This window comes from Anolis sagrei, chromosome 5 (genome assembly GCF_037176765.1).
Source record: "Anolis sagrei isolate rAnoSag1 chromosome 5, rAnoSag1.mat, whole genome shotgun sequence".
NCBI classification, from domain to species: Eukaryota; Metazoa; Chordata; class Lepidosauria; order Squamata; family Dactyloidae; genus Anolis; species Anolis sagrei.
The window spans coordinates 193,809,957-193,830,976 of record NC_090025.1 but is presented as its reverse complement, the minus strand read 5'-3'; the positions used below and the strand labels follow the sequence as shown (position 1 = coordinate 193,830,976).

At 43.7% G+C, this 21,020-nt stretch overlaps 1 protein-coding gene across 1 annotated transcript in view; it reads left to right on the top strand.

Moving 5' to 3' along the window:
• TSGA13 (testis specific 13) overlaps window positions 1-21,020 on the top strand; it is a 37,476-nt gene that overhangs the window by 11,585 nt on the left and 4,871 nt on the right. The window contains exons 2-4 of the mRNA XM_067469358.1: window positions 9,476-9,548; window positions 14,781-14,987; window positions 19,589-19,692. Coding sequence (XP_067325459.1) covers window positions 9,492-9,548; window positions 14,781-14,987; window positions 19,589-19,692 — 368 coding nt within the window. The 5' untranslated portion in view covers window positions 9,476-9,491. The remainder of the gene's footprint in view (window positions 1-9,475; window positions 9,549-14,780; window positions 14,988-19,588; window positions 19,693-21,020) is intronic.

Sequence of the window (21,020 nt, the reverse complement as noted above, 5' to 3'; positions counted from 1 at the left end):
AGGATGGAAGGAAAGAAGAAAGGAAGGATGGAAGGAAGGAAGGAAGGAAGGAAGGGTGGAAGGATGGAAGGGTGGAAGGAAGGAAGGATGGAAGGAAGGAAGGAAGGAAGGAAGGAAGGGTGGAAGGAAGGAAGGAAGGGTGGAAGGAAGGGTGGAAGGAAGGGTGGAAGGAAGGGTGGAAGGAAGGGTGGAAGGAAGGAAGGAAGGAAGGAAGGAAGGAAGGGTGGAAGGAAGGAAGGAAGGAAGGGTGGAAGGAAGGAAGGAAGGAAGGAAGGAAGGATGGAAGGAAGGAAGGAAGGAAGGAAGGAAGGAAGGAAGGAAGGAAGGAAGGAAGGGTGGAAGGAAGGAAGGATGGAAGGAAGGAAGGAAGGAAGGGTGGAAGGAAGGAAGGAAGGAAGGAAGGGTGGAAGGGTGGAAGGAAGGGTGGAAGGAAGGAAGGAAGGAGGGATGGAAGGATGGATGGAAGGAAGGAAGGGTGGAAGGAAGGAAGGAAGGGTGGAAGGAAGGAAGGGTGGAAGGAAGGAAGGAAGGAAGGAAGGAAGGAAGGAAGGAAGGAAGGAAGGAAGGCAAGAAGAAAGGAAGGATGGAATGAAGGGTGGAAAGATGGAATCATAGAATCATAGAATCATAGAATCAAAGAGTTGGAAGAGACCTCCTGGGCCATCCAGTCCAACCCCATTCTGCCAAGAAGCAGGAATATTGCATTCAAATCACTCCTGACAAATGGCCATCCAGCCTCTGTTTAAAAGCTTCCAAAGAGGGAGCCTCCACCACACTCCGGGGCAGAGAGTTCCACTGCTGAACGGCTCTCACAGTCAGGAAGTTCTTCCTAATGTTCAGATGGAATCTCCTCTCTTGTAGTTTGAAGCCATTGTTCCGCGTCCTAGTCTCCAAGGAAGCAGAAAACAAGCTTACTCCCTCCTCCCTGTGGCTTCCTCTCACATATTTATACATGGCTATCATATCTCCTCTCAGCCTTCTCTTCTTCAGGCTAAACATGCCCAGTTCCCTAAGCCGCTCCTCATAGGGCTTGTTCTCCAGACCCTTGATCATTTTAGTCGCCCTCCTCTGGACACATTCCAGCTTGTCAATATCTCTCTTGGAAGGAAGGAAGGAAGGAAGGAAGGAAGGAAGGAAGGAAGGAAGGAAGGAAGGGTGGAAGGAAGGATGGAAGGATGGAAGGAAGGAAAGAAGGAAGGAACTCTTGTCTGCTGGGGCTAGGTGTGAATGTTTCAACTGACTTGATTATCATTTGATGGCTTGCCAGTGCCTGGAGCAACCTTTTGTTGAGAGGTGATTAGATGTGCCTGATTGTTTACTCTCTGTTGTTTTGCTGTTGTAATTTTAGAGTTTAGAACATGGCCATATAACCCAGAAAAACCTACAACAACCTATGTAATGTTCATTTGTGGGATTAACAGAACTCAAAAACCACTGGACGAATTGACACCAAATTTGGACACAAGACACCTATCAGGCCAACGAGTGACCATCACTCATAAAAACACTGAAAAACACAGCCTAAAACACACACATATATATATACACAAATATATATACACACACAAAACACATATACACAGACTGGGCCACAGCAACGCATTGCAGGGGACAGCTAGTGTATGTATATGTGTATAGAACAAGCCCTATGAGGAGCGGCTTAAGGAGCTGGGCATGTTTAGCCTGAAGAAGAGAAGGCTGAGAGGGGATATGATAGCCAGGTATAAATATGTGAGAGGAAGCCACAGGGAGCGGGGAGCAAGCTTGTTTTCTGCTTCCCTGGAGACCAGGACGCGGAACAATGGCTTCAAACTACAAGAGAGGAAATTCCATCTGAACATGAGGAAGAACTTCCTGACTGTGAGAACCGTTCAGCAGTGGAACTCTCTGCCCCGGAGTGTGGTGGAGGCTCCTTCTTTGGAGGCTTTTAAGCAGAGGCTGGATGGCCATCTGTCAGGGGTGATTTGAATGCAATATTCCTGCTTCTTGGCAGAATGGGGTTGGACTGGATGGCCCATGAGGTCTCTTCCAACTCTTTGATTCTATGATTCTATGATTCTATACACACACACACACACACACACACACACACACACATATATATATATATATATATATATGAGATAAAGAGAAGTGGGTTGGGGGAGAGCTTTAATGAATGCCCCCACCCCGTATATAGACTTTATGACAAACGATAAACATATTATTATTAATACATAATTATATTATTTTATCTCATTATATATTCATATTAAAATACATCTGATCACTCCGAAAGCCTAATGAGAAATGTTTTGGATACTAGGGGTGCATCTACACTGTAGAATTAATGCAGTTTAGGCACAATTTTCAGCGCTGTCGCTCAATGCTATGGATCCTGGAAGGTGTAGCTGGATGCAGCACCATCACTCCTTGGCAGAGAAGGCTCGAGACCTTGCTAAACTACAAATCCCAAGGATCCATAGCCATTAAAGTGGTGTCATACTGCAATAATTCTACCATGTAGACACACACCAAGTTTTTGGAATCTTCCAGGAATCAGATTCTTCGAGGTTGTTGCAAAGACCGCCTTTATAATGGCCTGTGTGTATGTATGCAACCACGCGGAAACTGCTTTTGGCGGGTTGTCATAAGCGTGTGGAGGAAGCCATTTGTCACTGTAGAGAAAACAATATAACATCAGCAGTCTGGGAATGCAGCCAAGCCAAGTCATCCCAATAGCATGATTGATCGTTAACGCTGTTGCTCGTTGTCTGCCTTCCTTGGCTGGTGTCATTCCTTCCTTCAGTCTGAACAGGGTTTTTTCCTTTTTGCCAAGCAGATGTTACATTCCTCAAGGGGAAAATAAAAATACAGATTGAGTTAATACAATGCAAAAAAAAACAAACAAAAAACCCTCCAAACACAGTAATAAACAACAGTATGTGACACATTTTTTGTTTTTGAGTTATAAATGCCATTTACTAATTCTTTCTATTGTAAAAAAATGGGAAAAGTTGATTAAATTGGAAAAAACTTTGTTTTTGTGGGACATCTTGGCGCAAGTTTAGCTATAGTTTTTCCAATGAATCAAGTCTCAAATAATTCAATTCAATAAAGTTTCTGGCAGCCACAAAAAATCTGACTTGTCTATGGTGGTTCATGCGAGAGAGCCGTTCAGCAGTGGAACTCTCTGCCCCGGAGTGTGGTGGAGGCTCCTTCTTTGGAAGCTTTTAAACAGAGGCTGGATGGCCATCTGTCAGGGGTGATTTGAGTGCAATATTCCTGCTTCTTGGCAGAATGGGGTTGGACTGGATGGCCCAAGAGGTCTCTTCCAACTCTTTGATTCTATTCTATGATTCTATGCCTTAGTTACCTCCAGATTGGACTACTGTAATGCACTCTACGTGGGACTGCCCTTGAAGATGGCTCGGAAACTGCACAGTGCAAAGGTCAATGGACAGGTTATTAACTGGAGCAAATTACAAGGAGCGGTCAACCTGTCCGTTGACCTTTGCACAGAGTCTGGCCAAAGCAAAATAGCGTGAGACTGTTCCTTTCCTTGATCTGGATGCAATCACCCTTCTTGATGCAGACTAGGATCAAGGACAGCTGTCAGGACAGCTTGGATGGTGCAGGTTGGACTGGATGGCCTTTGGAGTCCCTTCCAAGTCTAGAATTCAGTCTGCATTGCTCCACTGACATGGGAAGGACAAGCCAACTTTGGTGGAATGGAAGAAGCCATGTTCAAGGGTGCAGCTTTTCCTGCTGGTGATGCTGGGAGAAGCTGCACCATTGTGCCAAAAAGTCCCTTTCTCCACATTCTTAGCCAACAGAAGAGATTCCTGTTCTGTCCATAGAATAATGCTGGCCTTCCTGTAACAGTTTAACTGTCATCTGTCAATGTCCATTCTAGAATTTTACTCCCTGGAACAGATAACCGTCCAGGGATGGTGCTGCCATAAGCTATTTCTCAGGTCGCTCTGATATCCACTGGCAATGAGGATGGCGATAGAAGTGGACAGAGGTTTCAACCTCCTACCTCCAGACGTTTTGCAACCAGTTGCGATGTCCCGTTGCTCCCATGAATGAGGTGACCCAGCCACGGAGGGCTGGTGGGATTTATTCTCTGCATCTCCAGGTAACTTAACAACAGTGATTCAATCATGGGTAGAGACATACACTGGGCATGTACTATGTCTCCCCATCTATGTCTCCTAGCAATGCATATGTTTAAGTTGTTTCTTAATATCCATAGTAATAATAATAATAATAATAATAATAATAATAAGGTCCCAGTGGTGATCGGCACACTGGGTCAGTGCCTAAAGACCTTGGCCTGCACTTAAACACAATCGGCACTGACAAAATTACCATCTGCCAGCTGCAGAAGACTACCTTACTGGGATCTGTACACATTATTCGCCGATACATCACACAGTCCTAGATACTTGTGTTTCAAATAATAATAATAATAATAATAATAATAATAATAATAATAATAATACATATCTGTCAGCTGCAGAAGGCTACCTTACTGGGATCTGCACGCATTATTCGGCGATACATCACACAGTCCTAGACACTTGGGAAGTGTCCGACGTGTGATCCAATACAACAGCCAGCAGAGTGTCTGCTGTGGACTCATCTTGTTGTGTCAGGTGGTGCAATACCGGCTAAACAGTGTAATTTCTCCAGTGTTCACCAAAAAGAAAACCACCTTGTTGATCATAGACTAGAGGACCTAGGGTGCATCTACACTGCATAACTGATGCAGTTTAACACCATTTTAACTGCCACAGCTCAATGCTATGGAATCATAGGAGCTGTAGTTTGGTGAGGAACCATCAGCCTTTGGCAAAGAACGCTAAATACCTTGGGTTGCTGTGAGTTTTCCAGGCTGTATCGCCATGTTCCAGAAGCATTCTCTCCTGATGTTTTACCCACATCTGTGGCAGGCATCCTCAGAGGTTGTGAGGTCTGTTGGAAACTAGGAAAATGGGGTTTATATATCTATAGAATAATACCCAGGGTGGGAGAAAGAACTCTTGACTGTTTGAGGCAGGTGTTACTGTTGCAATTGACCACCTTGATTAGCATTTAATGGCCTTTCAGTTCCAAAGCTTGGCTGTGTCCTGCCTGTGGAAATCTTTTGTTGGGAGTTGTTAGCTGGACCTGATTGTTTCCTGTCAGGAATTCCCCTGTTTTTTTGAGTGTTGCTCTGTATTTACTGCTTCCCGGGCAGGAAGCAGCCAGGCTTTGAAGCTGCAAGGCTATTCAACTGGATGCAGTTCCTAGCCAGACTATTTTCCAACCAGTCAAGAGCTAGCTTGGTTTTCTTGAATGGATGTCAAATGAAATAAAAATTCTCTATATTTTCAGTTGCAGTATGTGAGTACTTTGGAGTGCTTTCTCTGCTGACATCCTCCCTGGCCATTGAGAATAAACCTCTGCTTTTACCTTCTACTTGTCTATGTCTGATTTGGTCTTCTGAAATAGCTAGATATCAGGCTTCTGAATTCCTGAGTGCTTTTAGTTGCTGAATTCACTCAACGCAAGTGCCATAACTATAGTGTGGAGACACTAAGCCAGTGTTTCTCAACCTTCCTAATGCCGCGACCCCTTATTACAGTTCCTCATGTTGTGGTGACCCCCAACCATCAAATTATTTTCGTTGCTACTTCATAATTGCAATTTTGCTACTGTTATGAATCGTAATGTAAATATCTGATCTGCAGGATGTATTTTCATTCACTGGAGTAAACTTGGCACAAATACCCAATACGCCCAAATTTGACTACTGGCGGGGTTGGAGGGGTTGATTTTGTCATTTGGGAGTTGTAGTTGCAGAGATTTATCGTTAGCCTACAATCAAATAGCATTCTGAACTCCGCCAATGATGAAATTGAACCAAACTTACACACAGAACTCCCATGACCAATGGAAAATACTGGAAGGATTTGGTGGGCATTGACCTTGAGTTTTGGAGTTGTAGTTCACTTGCAACCAGAGAGCACTGTGGACTCAAACAATGATGGATCTGGACCTAACCTGGCATGAATATTCAATATGCCCAAATGGAAACACTAGTGGAGTTTAGGGAAAATAGACCTTGACATTTGGGAGCTGTAGTAGTTGGGATTTACAGTTCACCTACAATCAAAGTGCATTCTGGATCCCACCAAAGGTAGAATTAGTCCAAACTTCTCACACAGAACTCCCATGACCAACAGAAAATGCTGTTTTCTGATGGTCTTTGGCGACCCCTCTGACACCCTCTTGCGACCTCCCTGGGGGTCTCGACCCCCAGGTTGAGAAACACTGCACTAAGCTCTGAGATGCTGTCACAAACCCAAGAACAATGGGATGGTTTATAATTCCAGACTACCAGGTAACCATCATGTGCATTGTGATCAAACTACCAACCAACTCACCTCTTTTTGATGAGAAAAAGCAGAATTAGTTGCCCAAAGGGACGAGGCATCAGTTCCCGTGTTTTCTTATTTGATGGGCTCACTGGACAATCTCAAGATTTTTTGGTCAAATTAGTTTATTTCCTTTGCAGATATTTTCCCCAACAGATACTGGAGATTGTGGTCGTTTTGCAGGCAGGTCAAGACCTTTCTCTGCCCACGAGCCTTTGGAGAAGGATACAGGGCACACTGCTGGAGGGAGTTGTGTGTTTTAAAATGCATTTCTTATATTTCAGATCTGTTTCAACCTAACCCACACAGTACTGTTTAATTCCCATAGGATTTTACTAGGCTTGGGCAATCCATGGTTCTAAATGGTTCTAAAGTACTTACAAAACTAAAGTTCTGGTGGTAAAAATTTCAGAACTCTAACAAAACTCTCAAAATTTCATAATAAATGGCAGTTCCTAATTGGTTCTGTCATTAAAATCACCAATAATGAAATAATAATTAAATTTTGAAAGTTTTGTTAGAGTTCTGAAATTTTCACCACCAGAACTTTAGTTTTGTAAGTACTTTAGAACCATTTAGAACCATGGATTGCCCAAGCCTAGTTCCTACGAGTTTATGAAGGAGTCAAGATTAAGTTCTTGTGGGGTTTTTCGGGCTATATGGCCATGTTCTAGAGGAGCCAAGATTCTTAGAATTTAGATTTTTTTCAATCTAATTTTTCAATCTAAATTCAGATTCTTAGAATTTATTTTGCTTCCAGGAGAGGGATTTGTGACTATTTGTTTCCTGACTAGACTGTTTTATGTGCCAGAGCCTCTGCCAAGAAGCAATTTTTTTTCTTTTACTTTGAGAAGTCTTTGGGGAAATTATTGTTTTATGTAACAAAAAACACATTTTTAGTGTAGAAACTTGTGGCGTAATGTAAAATAAACCATGTGTAGTTCACTTTTGATCAGTCCACTGCCTTGCCAGAGAAAGAAAATACGCCACGCAGAAGAACAAGTAGTTTACTCTTCGTAGTTCAGAATGACATATGTACAATCATGTGGTCAGTTGTAGCAACTCACATAATGTCATTTTATGAGATATTTAAAATGGTCTTTCTTTGTCCATGAGATAAACTCCTTCAGCAGCTCATGAAGCAAGAGCACACTCCAAACTCTATTTTTCTCTCTGCTTCTCTCTCTGTTGCTCAAGGTACCTGCATAGCTGAAGCCTGAACAAATATGTAACAGTATCCAAAAGCAAGAGCACACTCCAAACTCTCTTTCTCTCTCTGCTTCTCTCTCTGTTGCTCCAAGCACCTGCATAGCTGAAGCCTGAACAAGGATGTAACAGTATCCAAAAGTCCCAGGCTCATGAAGCAAGAGCACGCTCCAAACTCTCTTTCTCTCTCTGCTTCTCTCTCTGTTGCTCCAAGCACCTGCATATCTGAAACCTGAACAAATATGTAACAGTATCCAAAAGTCCCAGGCTCGTGAAGCAAGAGCACACTCCAAACTCTCTTTCTCTCTCTGCTTCTCTCTCTATTGCTCCAAGCACCTGCATAGCTGAAGCCTGAACAAAGATGTAACAGTATCTAAAAGTCCCAGGCTCATGAAGCAAGAGCACATTCCAAACTCTCTTTTTCTCTCTGCTTCTCTCTCTGTTGCTCCAAGCACCTGCATAGCTGAAGCCTGAACAAATATGTAACAGTATCCAAAAGTCCCAGGCTCATGAAGCAAGAGCACACTCCAAACTCTCTTTCCCTCTCTGCTTCTCTCTCTGTTGCTGCAAGCACCTGCAATAGCTGAAGTATGAACAAATATGTAACAGTATCCAAAAGTCCCAGGCTCATGAAGCAAGAGCACACTCCAAACTCTCTTTCTCTCTCCGCTTCTCTTTCTGTTGCTCCAAGCACCTGCATAGCTGAAGCCTGAACAAAAATGTAACAGTATCCAAAAGTCCCAGGCTCAGCCTGCTCCCTGGGCATAGCCTAACTAATCAACTTTATGCATCTTATTTCACAGTTGACAAACAAACACACACACACACTGATTCCTTACATGCTCCAAAAAAAAACTTATCATCAGAAAGGTAGACTAGAGGACCTAGGTGAATCTATACTGTGTAACTAATGCAGTTTAACACCACTTTAACTGCAACAGCTCAATGCTATGGAATCATAGGAGCTGTAGTTTGGTGAGGAATCATCAGTCATTGGCAGAGAAGACTAAATAACTTGGGTTGCTGTGAGTTTTCCAGGCTGTATAGCCATGTTCCAGAAGCATTCTCTCCTGACGTTTCACCCACATCTATGGGAGGCATCCTCAGAGGTTGTGAGGTCTGTTGGAAACTAGGAAAATGGGGTTTATATATCTATAGAATAATGCCCAGGGTGGGAGAAAGTACTCTTGTCTGTTTGAGGCAGGTGTGACTGTTGCAATCGACCACCTTGATTAGCATTTAATGGCCTTGCAGCTCCAAAGCCTGACTGTGTCCTGCCTGCGGAAATCTTTTGTTGGGAGATGTTAGCTGGTCCAAAAATGTAACAGTATCCAAAAGTCCCAGGCTCAGCCTGCTCCTTGGGCATAGCCCAACTAATCAGCTTCATGCATCTAATTTTACAATTGACAAACACACACACACACTGATTACTTACATGCTCCAAAAATCTTACCATCAGAGGAGTATCAAACCATGTAGTGTTGGGAAATTCTATTCTAGCTGTCTATTTATCAATCAGCAACAATAAAAGAAATGCATAAAATCCATAACAGCCTGCTAGGTTGTCGAAGGCTTTCATGGCTGGAAACACTGGGTTGTTGTAGGGCTATATGGCCATGTTCTAGAAGCATTCTCTCCTGACGTTTCGCCTGCATCTATGGCAAGCATCCTCAGAGGTTGTGAGGATGCTTGCCATAGATGCAGGCGAAACGTCAGAGGTTGTGAGGATGCTTGCCATAGATGCAGGCGAAACGTCAGGAGAGAATGCTTCTAAAACATGGCCCTATAGCCTGAAAAATCTACAACACTCTGCTTAGGTTACTATTGTTCATTTTGTTGTGTTATTCTTTTTTCTTTCTTTCCAGGAGGATTTTGTACACGATGAACACTAATTTCTGTTTGAAGCGGGAGGCGTATTACTCGCACCATCCGAACCTGGTGAGCAAAAGTCACTTTTTTCCCTTCTTTCTCTAACTCTGATAACAAAGGAAAGAAAGAATCAATTCATAAGATGTGGTCAATGGCTTAAATAGTGCAAATCATGTAGTTCTCTTCTGCTGAATTGTGTGTTTGAAACTCTTGGTTAACCGGAACTCAAATAACTGCAGATAAACCTGAATAAATAATAATGTAAGTCATTTTAAATAAAAAAAAACTTGCTCTATTTAACCCTACTAATGTCACATGCACAATTATATTCCAAAATACTACATATTAGACCACACCTGGAATATTGTGTCTAATTCTGGGCACCACCATTCAAGAGAGATATTGACAAGCTGGAATGTGTCCAGAGGAGGGCGACTAAAATGATCAAGGGTCTGGAGAACAAGCCCTATGAGGAGCGGCTTAAGGAGCTGGGCATGTTTCGCCTGAAGAAGAGAAGGCTGAGAGGAGATATGATAGACATGTATAAATATGTGAGAAGAAGCCACAGGGAGGAGGAGGGAGCAAGCTTGTTTTCTGCTTCCCTGGAGACTAGGACGCAAGAGAACAATGCCTTCAAACTACAAGAGAGGAGATTCCATCTGAACATGAGGAAGAACTTCCTGACTGTGAGAGCCGTTCAGCAGTGGAACTCTCTGCCCCAGAGTGTGGTGGAGGCTCCTTCTTTGGAAGCTTTTAAACAGAGGCTGGATGGCCATCTGTCAGGGGTGATTTGAATGCAATATTCTTGCTTCTTGGCAGAATGGGGTTGGACTGGATGGCCCATGAGGTCTCTTCCAACTCTTTGATTCTATGATTCTATGATATTCCACCATTTATTTATTTATCATGTCAGGCAACTGAACAGTTATATTACATTTTTGACAGAACAAACAAACAAACATACAAACATACAAAAGACAGAGTTTGCAAGCTTGGTAGTTGATTAGATGTCCTTTGACCAGTATCTGGCCACTTGGAGTGCCTCTGGTGTTGCCGCAAGAAGGTCCTCCATTGTACATGTGGCAGGGCTCCACACTCGCATGTCATGGATTCCACTTTGTGGCCCCATTTCTTAAGGTTGGCTCTGCATCTTGTTTGTTCCAGAGCGCAGTCTGTTCAGCGCCTTCCAAGTCGCCCAGTCTTCTGTGTGCCCAAGGGGGAGTCTCTCATTTGGTATCAGCCATTGATTGAGGTGCTGGATTTGAGCCTGCCACTTTTGGAGTCTTGCTTGCTGAGGTGTTCCAGCGAGTGTCTCTGTAGATCTTAGAAAACTATGTCTAGATTTAAGTCGTTGACGTGCTGGCTGATACCCAAACAGGGGATGAGCTGGAGATGTCTCTGCCTTGGTCCTTTCACTATTGGCTGCTACTTCCCGGCGGATGTCAGGTGGTGCAATACCGGCTAAGCAGTGTAATTTCTCCAGTGGTGTAGGGCGCAGACACCCCGTGATAATGCGGCATGTCTCATTCAGAGCCACATCCACTGTTTTAGTGTGGTGAGATGTGTTCCACACTGGGCATGCATACTTAGCAGCAGAGTAACACAGCGCAAGGGCAGATGTCTTCACTGTATCTGGTTGTGATCCCCAGATTGTGCCAGTCAGCTTTCGTATGATATTGTTTCTAGCACCCACTTTTTGCTTGATGTTCAGGCAGTGCTTCTTGTAGGTAAGAGCACGGTCCAGAGTGACTCCCAGGTATTTGGGTGTGCTGCAATGCTCCAGTGGGATTCCTTCCCAGGTGATCTTCAGAGCTCGGGATGCTTCTCTGTTCTTGAGATGAAAGGCACATGTCTGTGTTTTAGATGGGTTGGGGATCAGCTGGTTTTCCCTGTAATAGGCAGTAAGAGCAGCTAGAGCTTCGGAAAGCTTCTGTTCAACCATCGCAAAGCTCCCTGCTTGAGCAGTAATGGCACGATCGTCAGCATAAGATGAAGCTCTCCGTCCCTTCTGGCAGTGGCTGGTCATTTGTGTAGATGTTGAACATGGATGGAGCAAGCACGCTCCCCTGAGGCAGGCCGTTCTTCTGTTTCCGCCATCTGCTTCTCTGGCCCTGGAACTCAACAAAAAAAGCTCCTGTTTTGTAGCAGGTTTCCTATGAGGCGGGTGAGGTGGTCGTCCTTTGTGATATTATACATTTTTCTCAGGAGGAGGAGGCGGTGGTTCACAGTCTCATAGGCTGCTGACAAGTCTATGAAGACAGCTCCTGTGATCTGCTGCCTTTCAAAGCCATCTTCTATGTGCTGAGTCAGGTTCAGCTCTTGCGATGTGCAGCTTTTGCCTTTCCTGAAGCCAGCTTGTTGGGGCATCAGACATGGGTCTATTTTTTTCCATAATTCTATGCAAAATAAGTCTTTCCAGAACTTTGTAAAGGTGGCACAACAGGGAGATTGGTCTATAGCGATATTCCACCATGAACAGCCCTTACAACCAGGAAGTTCTTCCTAATGTGTAGTTGGAATCTCTCTTCTTGTAGTTGGAATCTGTTGCTCAATGTCTAGCGTCTCATGCTCTCATGCCTCCTCTTAATTTTGTCTTCTACGAGCCAAATATACACAGCTCCTAGATTCCTTCCACATGTCCTGTCTTAGAATCATAGAATCATAGGATCAAAGAATTGGAAGAGACCTCATGGGCCATCCAGTCCAACCCCATTCGGCCAACAAGCAGGAATATTGCATTCAAATCACCCCTGACAGATGGCCATCCAGCCTCTGTTTAAAAGCTTCCAAAGAAGGAGCCTCCACCACACGCTGGGGCAGAGAGTTCCACTGCTGAACGGCTCTCACAGTCAGGAAATTCTTCCTCATGTTCAGATGGAATCTCCTCTCTTGTAGTTTGAAGCCATTGTTCCGCGTCCTAGTCTCCAGGGAAGCAGAAAACAAGCTTGCTCCCTCCTCCCTGTGGCTTCCTCTCACATATTTATACATGGCTATCATATCCCCTCTCAGCCTTCTCTTCTTCAGGCTAAACATGCCCAGCTCCTCAAGCCGCTCCTCATAGGGCTTGTTCTCCAGACCTTTTATCATTTTAGTCGCCCTCCTCTGGACACATTCCAGCTTGTCAATCTCTCTCTTGAATTGTGGTGCCCAGAATTGGACACAATATTCCAGATGTGGTCTGACCAAAACAGAATAGAGGGGTAGCATTACTTCCCTAGATCTTAGTACAAAAGACAAATTTTCCAAGCTTTGATTGGTTCCCCTTTGCATTGCAATGCCTCTTGTTGCTGCTTTATGTCATTACATGCCACCATCACAATTGTTAATGCAGAAGACAGGATGCTGTTGGCCAGTAGACTGGAGAGGCCTCACAGACAATTGTAAGTGTGTGGGGCACAAGGAAAAACACATCAGCTGTCTCTGTTTTCCTCACCAACAAGAGTCGGAAAGGCAGGAAACCAGAGTACTTAGGTCTTCTTTCATGACAATAGGATGAGAGCATGATTGGAACTGACAGTTTTCTGGGGAACATCTAAAAAGCACATTCCTGAGAGTCGCAACATTTTGGGACTTTAGGTAAGAATTCTGTAAACAGCAGCTTTTCCTTTTGGAAACCAAGTCTGCTCAATTCCAAGTTTCAAAACCCTTCTCCCAATTGAAATAACCCATTGTCAGGCAATGGTAACTCTGGGGTCTGTTTAGGTCAGAAAAGTAAAGGCTTTGTCGAAGGCTTTCATGACTGGAATCACTAGGTTCTTGTGGGTTTTTTTGGGCTATATGGCCATGTTCTAGAAGCATTTTCTCCTGACGTTTCGCCTGCATCTATGGCGAGCATCCTCAGAGATAGTGAGGTCTGTTGGAGTTAGGAAAATGGGTTTATATATCTGTGGAATGACTGGGGTTGGGCAAAGAGCTCTTCTCTGCTGGAGCTAGGTGTGAAGGAGTCTACCGTATCCCATGCAGCTGTGGACAAGTCTACAGAGGGACTTTGCGGCGTTGCTCAAACACGAATCAAGGAACATGAAAGGCACTGCAGACTACTTCAACCAGAGAAGTCAGCCATAGCCGAGCAACTGATGAACCAGCCTGGACACAGCATATTATTTGAGAACACAGAAATGCTGGACCACACCAACAACCACCATGTCAGACTACACAGAGAAGCCATTGAAATCCACAAGAAGCATGTGGACAATTTCAACAGAAAGGAGGAAACAATTAAAATGAATAAAATCTGGCTACCAGTATTAAAAAACTCTAAAATTACAACAGCAAAACAGCAGAGAGGAAACAACCAGGCACATCTTAACACCTCTCAACAAAAGATTCCCCCAGGTTCAGCCAGGCCTTCAAATGCTAATGAAGGTGGTCAGTTGAAACATTCACACCTAGCTCCAACAGAGAAGAGCTCTTTGCCCCACCCCAGTCATTCCACAGATATATAAACCCATTTTCCTAACTCCAACAGACCCCACTACCTCTGAGGATGCTTGCCATAGATGCAGGCGAAACGTCAGGAGAAAATGCCTCTAGAACATGGCCATATAGCCTGGAAAAAACCCACAAGAACCTAAAGCAAAGGCTAGTTGGGGAGGACATTTTAGGGGTATCTAAACTATATGAATGATAGAGAGAAATTAAAAATTATACAGTTGGGTATTAATTTTCGTGAAGATTGGGGTGCATAAAAGTACATACATAAAAGTAGGGAAAAATACAAATAGAAAAACACTTTTTTTCTTGAGAGAACAACTCTGTAAGAAACTTTAGGACTCTGAGGGAAATTGATCAGAAAATCATCAAGGAGGTTATTAGGGGCTGCTGTTGCTCTACTCTCTATGATGAAGAGCCGTCAGGACTTCCTCCTTCCTTTTGGTCACCCAGCATTTTCTGATCATCTTTCTTTATGGCGTCATAAAACACTTCCCCCGCAGTCCCTAATTTTTCTAATCACAGCTAAAGCTGTTTTCGAATTGCTTAGGTAAACAAGGAGCTAGGCTGACAGTTGGCAGCTCACACCAATCTGGGGCTTCGAACTTGCAACCTTTTGGTTGATAGATCTTATAATTGCTGATGATTTACCAGCTGTGCTAGGAATTGTGGAAGTCCAAAACACCTAGAGGGAGGGCCAAAGTTCACCAATGTCTGAGTTAAACTCATGTGCCACAGTTGGGTTTTCTGATTGGACATGGTAAGAAGAGAAAGCTGGGCCAAGCAGCCTTATCCAGAGTGATGCTACTTCTTATATCGATCTACCACGTCCCCTTTGCTCCTGTCCTTTGCTGTCTCCCTTTCTTCCAGACTCAGTATTTTGTCCCGGTGACCGATGCTGAATTCCGGGAGCGCCTGGAGCGGCACCGAGGAGAGATCGCCCTCATGTTGAGATCCTCGGAGTTCAATCAAGACAAGACCACCCTGATTGTGACTAACAACCCGCTCCCTCTGCTCATTTCCGGACAACACCTGCCCTCACCTTTCCAGTTCTTCCCAAGAGACTTGCTGGGGAAGGTAAGCTTTAGTTTGCTTTAAGGTAAGGAAAAGGTTTCCCCCCAACATTAAGTCCAGTTGTGTCTGACTCTGGGGGTTGGTGCTCATCTCCATTACTAAGCTGAAGGATCGGCATTGTCCGCAGACACTTCCAAGGTCATGTGGCTGTCGTGACTGCATGGAGCGCCATTACCTTCCTGCTGGAGCGGTATGTATTGAAGTCTGACTTGGCCACGGTGGTCCACACTCTGGTTACATCCCGTATGGACTACTGCAACGCTCTCTACGTGGGGTTGCCTCTGAAGACTGCCTGGAAGCTTCAACTAGTCCAACAAGCGGCAGCCAGATTACTAACTGGAGCGGGGTACAGGGAGCATACTACTCCTCTGCTGCGTCAGCTCCACTGGTTACCAATTAGCTTCCGAGCACAATTCAAAGTGCTGGTGTTGACCTATAAATCCCTAAATGACTCCGGCCCTGTTTACCTCTCTGAATGGATTCTCCCCTATGAACCATCAAGGTTGTTAAGATCTTCTGGAGGGGCCCTGCTCTCGGTCCCACCACCTTCGCAATCGCGTCTGGTGGGGACGAGGGACAGGGCCTTCTCGGTGGTGGCCCCTCAGTTCTGGAACTCTTTCCCGTTGGAGATTAGATCTGCCCCTTCCCTCCTGGCATTCAGAAAGCTGGTAAAAACCTGGCTTTGGAATATAGCATTTGCAGAATGATGATCAAATCAATAACGGCTGACCACACCGGCGGATGGTGATGAATTTGTGATTTTATTCTGACGACCTGGCTTTTGTAATTGTATGATATTGTATGATCTGTATTTTATATTAATGTATTATGATGCTATTATGTTTACTATATTTGTGTTGAATTTTCTGCTGTTAGCCAGCCAGAGTCCCTCTTCGGAGGTCGAGAAGATCGGGTTATAAAAGCTCTAAATAAATAAATACTCACATTTGCATGTTTTCGAACTGCTAGGTTGGCTGTAGCTGGGGCTAATAGCGGGAGTTCACCCTGCTCCCTGGATTTGAACCTGTGATCTTTCAGTCAGCAAGTTCAGCAGCTCAGCGTTTAACCCACTGCACTACTGGGGGCTCCTAGTTTGCTTTAGATAACATGGAAAGAGTACTGTGTGTTGCATTCCAGGGAAGCCCTCTGACGTTAAACACCACACAACTGGGTAGAAATGCAATCCATTTATTGAAGATATTTAAAAAGCAGCAGTAGTAAAAAAAAAAAAGCACTTTAAAATCCAATTAGGTAGAAAGATAAGCCAGAACAAATATCACAAGAAAGTTCATGAAAATCAAAAGCAAAAACTTCTATATTAAAATCCAAGAACGGGAAACATGAATCAAAGGTACTTAACACATGAATCTATCCAAAGCAAGGCTCCCAAGAATAGCAATGATGTCTTGACTTGATTCCAAATGATGCTTCATCTGACTACAGATCCTGTACTTGGGACTTTTATCTCCTCATTACGCTATATCCCAAGCGGCCAGAAATGGGTTTTGTTTTAGCCTTGAATCCTTTATCATTCTTTCTTTGAGCCTGGCAGAATGCCTAAGCATCTGGTTAGCTTTCCTTTTTTGACTAATAACATCCCGTCTATCTACTGGTTCATTAATTTCTGCAGCTGGCCCAGGTGTTGAGTTTTTCTCAGGCTCCAAACCATGGGAATTCTCTGGTAGCAATGCAGGGAAGACACCATCATCCCCAAACCCTTCAGGAACATTCTCATCAGAAAATACACTTTGAACAGGGATCTCCTGGCCATTCCCTACATCAATAGCCACCTCATCATTGGAAACACCATTACCTACATCAGTGTTTCTCAATCTTCCTAATGCTGTGACCCCTTAATACAGTTCCTCATGCTGTGGTGACCCCCAACCATAACATTATTTTCAGAACTATAATTTTGCTACTGTTTGGGATTGTAATGTAAATATCTGATAATGCAGATGTATTTTCATTCACTGGACCCATTTGGCACAAATACCTGATATCCCCAAATTTGAATACTGGTGCAGTTGGGTATTTATTTTGTCATTTGGGAGTTGTAGTTGCTGGGATTTATAGTTCATCTGCAATTAAAGAGCATTTGGAACTCCACCAATGATGGAATTGACCCAAACTTGGCTACACAGAACTCCCCTAACCAACAGAAAATACTGGAAGGGTTTCATGGGCATTGACCTTGAGTTTTGGAGTTGTAGTTCACCTACATCAAGAGAGCACTGTGGACTCAAACAATGATGGGTCTGGACCAAACTTGGCATGAATACTCAATATGCCCAAATGTGAACACTGGTGGATTTTTAGGGAAAATAGACCCTGGCATTTGGGAGTTGTAGTTACTGGTATTTATAGTTCACCTACAATCAAAGAGCATTCTGAACCCCACCAGTGATAGAATTCGGCCAAACTTCCCACACAAAACCCTCATGACCAACATGCTTTCTGATGGCCGTTGGCGACCCCTTTGACAACCCCTCATGACCCCCCCCCCCAGATTTCCCGACCCCCAGGTTGAGAAACACTAACCTACATGAACCTCATTGTTATCATTCCCAACATCCAAAGGACCCTGATGCTTAATCACAATCACAGGCTGAACTCCAACACTGTGCTGCAGAGAGTCAGCTTTACTCCGTTGTTTGAGTGCTGTGATAGGAATCTGGAGAGCCAGGATACCCTCTTGGCCCAGAAATTCATGGTGTGAGCTCTTTGGACGTCATAGGAAGGCAGTAGAAAAGCTGCTATGATATTTTATTTTTGTATAAGAATGACTTTTCCACCAGAGAAAATATTTTTTTTCTTTACCAAAACAAGCACACACAATTTTCCACTTTTGGAGCTCTCCAAGGTCCTGAACCTTCCACCTGTGGGTTCATCTACACCAGTGGTTTTCAACCTCCCTAATGCCTTGACCCCTTAACACAGTTCCTCATGTTGTGGTGACCGCCAACTATACAATTATTTTGTTGCTACTTCATAACTGTAATTTTGTTACTGTTATAAATCATAATGTAAATATCTAATATGCAGGATGTATTTTCATTCATTGGACCAAATTTGGCACCAATACCCAATATACCCACATTTGAATATTGGTGGGTTTGGGGTGGGGATTGATTTTGTCATTTGGGAGTTGTAGTTGCTGGGATTTACAGCTCACCAACAATCAAAGAGAATTCTGAACTCTACCAACAATGGAATCAAACCAAACTTGGCACACAGAACTCCCATGACCAACAGAAAATACTGGAAGGGTTTGGTGGGCATTAACCTTTAGTTTGGGAGTTGTAGTTCACCTACATCCAGAGAGCACTGTAGACTCAAACAATGATGGATCTGGACCAAACTTGGCACAAATACTCAATATGCCCAAATGTAAGCAGTGGTGGAGGTTAGGGAAAATAGACCTTGGCATTTGGGAGCTTTCGTTGCTGGGATTTATAGTTTACCTACCACCAAAGAGCATTCTGAACCCTACCAACGATAGAATTGAGCCAATTGCTGGGATTTATAGTTCACCTACAATCAAAGAGCATTCTGAACCCTACCAACGATAGAATTGAGCCAATTGCTGGGATTTATAGTTCACCTAGAATCAAAGAGCATTCTGAACCCTACCAATGATAGAATTGAGCCAATTGCTGGGATTTATAGTTCACCTACAATCAAAGAGCATTCTGAACCCTACCAAGGATAGAATTGAGCCAATTGCTGGGATTTATAGTTCACCTACAAGAGCATTCTGAACCCTACCAACGATAGAATTGAGCCAATTGCTGAGATTTATAGTTCACCTACAATCAAAGAGCATTCTGAACCCTACCAACAATAGAATTGAGCCAATTGCTGGGATTTATAGTTCACCTACAATCAAAGAGCATTCTGAACCCTACCAATGATAGAATTGGGCCAATTGCTGGGATTTATAGTTCACCTACAATCAAACAGCATTCTAAAACCTACCAATGATAGAATTGGGCCAAACGATAGAATTGGGCCAAACTTCCCATACAGAAACCCCATGACCAACAGAAAATACTGTGTTTTCTGATGGTGTTTGGCGACCCCTCTGACACTCCTCATGACCCCTTCAAGGGTCCTGACCCACAGGTTGAGAAATGCTGATCTACACTGTAGCATTAATGCAGGTTGAGGTTCTTTGGAGTGCTGTGGAATCTTGGGAGTTGTAGTTTTGCAAGGGCTTTCCCCTTTTCTGTCAAAGTGTTCTGGAGCAGTGGTCCTCAACCTGGGGTCTCCAGATGTCTTTGTCCTACAACTCCCAGAAATCCCAGCAAGTTTACCAGCTGTTAGGTTTTCTGGGAGTTGAAGGCCAAAAACATCTGGGACTCCAGGTTGAGAACCACTGTTCTGGAGTATCATCAAACTGCAACTCCCAGGATTCTGCAGCACGGAGCCATGGCAATTAAAGTGGTATCAAACTGCATTAATACTACAGTGTAGATTCACCCTTCCACCTTTACACATTGTTACAAATGGCTATCATGACACCCTTCAGGCTTCCCTTTCAACCTGCCTGATTCCATATCTATCTTTTGACCTCCTTCTCCGGTCTCTCATCCTTTTCATAGACTGTAAGCATCCGGGAGCCACACTACCTTCCTCCTGTGAAAGTGCCACCGGAGCAACTCGTGGGTCCAGTAGTAAAGCAGCTGCACAAACCAGCTCCATTCAGGTAAAGCTATGGCATAAGACATACATTTATTTTCCCCCAGTTTGACTCTCAAGATAAAAAAATAACCTACTTAAGGACACCAAACAAGAGGTTATAGCTTCTCTTGTAGTAGAAGGCAGGATCGTTTAAATGCCATTGAAAAAACATCTCTTTTGATGTGTCAGTGTGATCTAGTAATGGACTATGGACACCACTGTGTAGTTTGGTGGCAATTACATTGTTTACGCAAATGGGAACATGCCGTTATTGGAAATCAGTTTCATAACTGGTTGTAGCTGCCCTCTGTTGGTTTCTTGTTGAGATGCATTTCCACAACCAGTCTTTGGCACAGCCTCATTTCTTACATATATTTACTCTACCTCTTACAATGCACGCCGTGTCATTTCCCTCTATTATGTCACAACTACTCAGTCATGCAATTGCAATGTTCTTGCAATACCTTCCTCTGCTTTGCAATATCAGGACTGCGGCAGAAGGACATTATCGCACAAGAAGTAGTGGCAGAACAACAGCGATACTGGGATTGACAGGTTTTTGTTGTCAATGAAAAGAGACAATCCAATCTCAATTCAAGTGCAATACAGCTGCGGGACAGACATAGCGTTGTGCAATAAATCCCAACCAATTATCATGCTGTAATTGTACTTAATTCATCTCGTATGATAAAGTCCTATAAGTCTGGGCATGTCATCCTTTCTTAGTCTCAGAGGAAGGCATGGACAAATCTACTCTGTTCAGGATTAAAGCTACAGGAACCCCATCCTGTATCCAAATTGGTAACCCTGTTAGATAGATAGATAGATAGATAGATAGATAGATAGATAGACATCCTATCTATCTATCTATCTATCTATCTATCTATCTATCTACCTCCCTCCCTCCCTCCCTCCCTCCCTCCCTATCTTATCTATCTATCTATCTATCTATCTATCTATCTATCTATCTCAATCATGATGTATTTCTCCCAGGATGGGAACCAAGGTGTCTTCCAAAACATTAAACCAATGGTCTCTCCCATAACCAAGACACTCTTCAAGTGAAGTTTCATGTACAGTGTTCCCTTGCTCCTTTGTGGTTCGCTTACTGTGGACTAGCTGTTTCGCGGTTTTCCCTGTACTCAGAAACTGGTTTCGCTTTAATTGAGAATCTCTTATCTTTTTCTGTCGGAGCCTGGCAGAACGCCGAAGCCACTGTTCGGCTTGTCTGTTTTGACTAATCTCCTGCCGTCTATCTATTTGGTCATTAACTTCTGCAGGTGGTGAATTGTTTTCAGGCCCCAAATCCTGGGAACTCTCTGGTAGCAATTCAGGGAGTAGACCATCATCTGC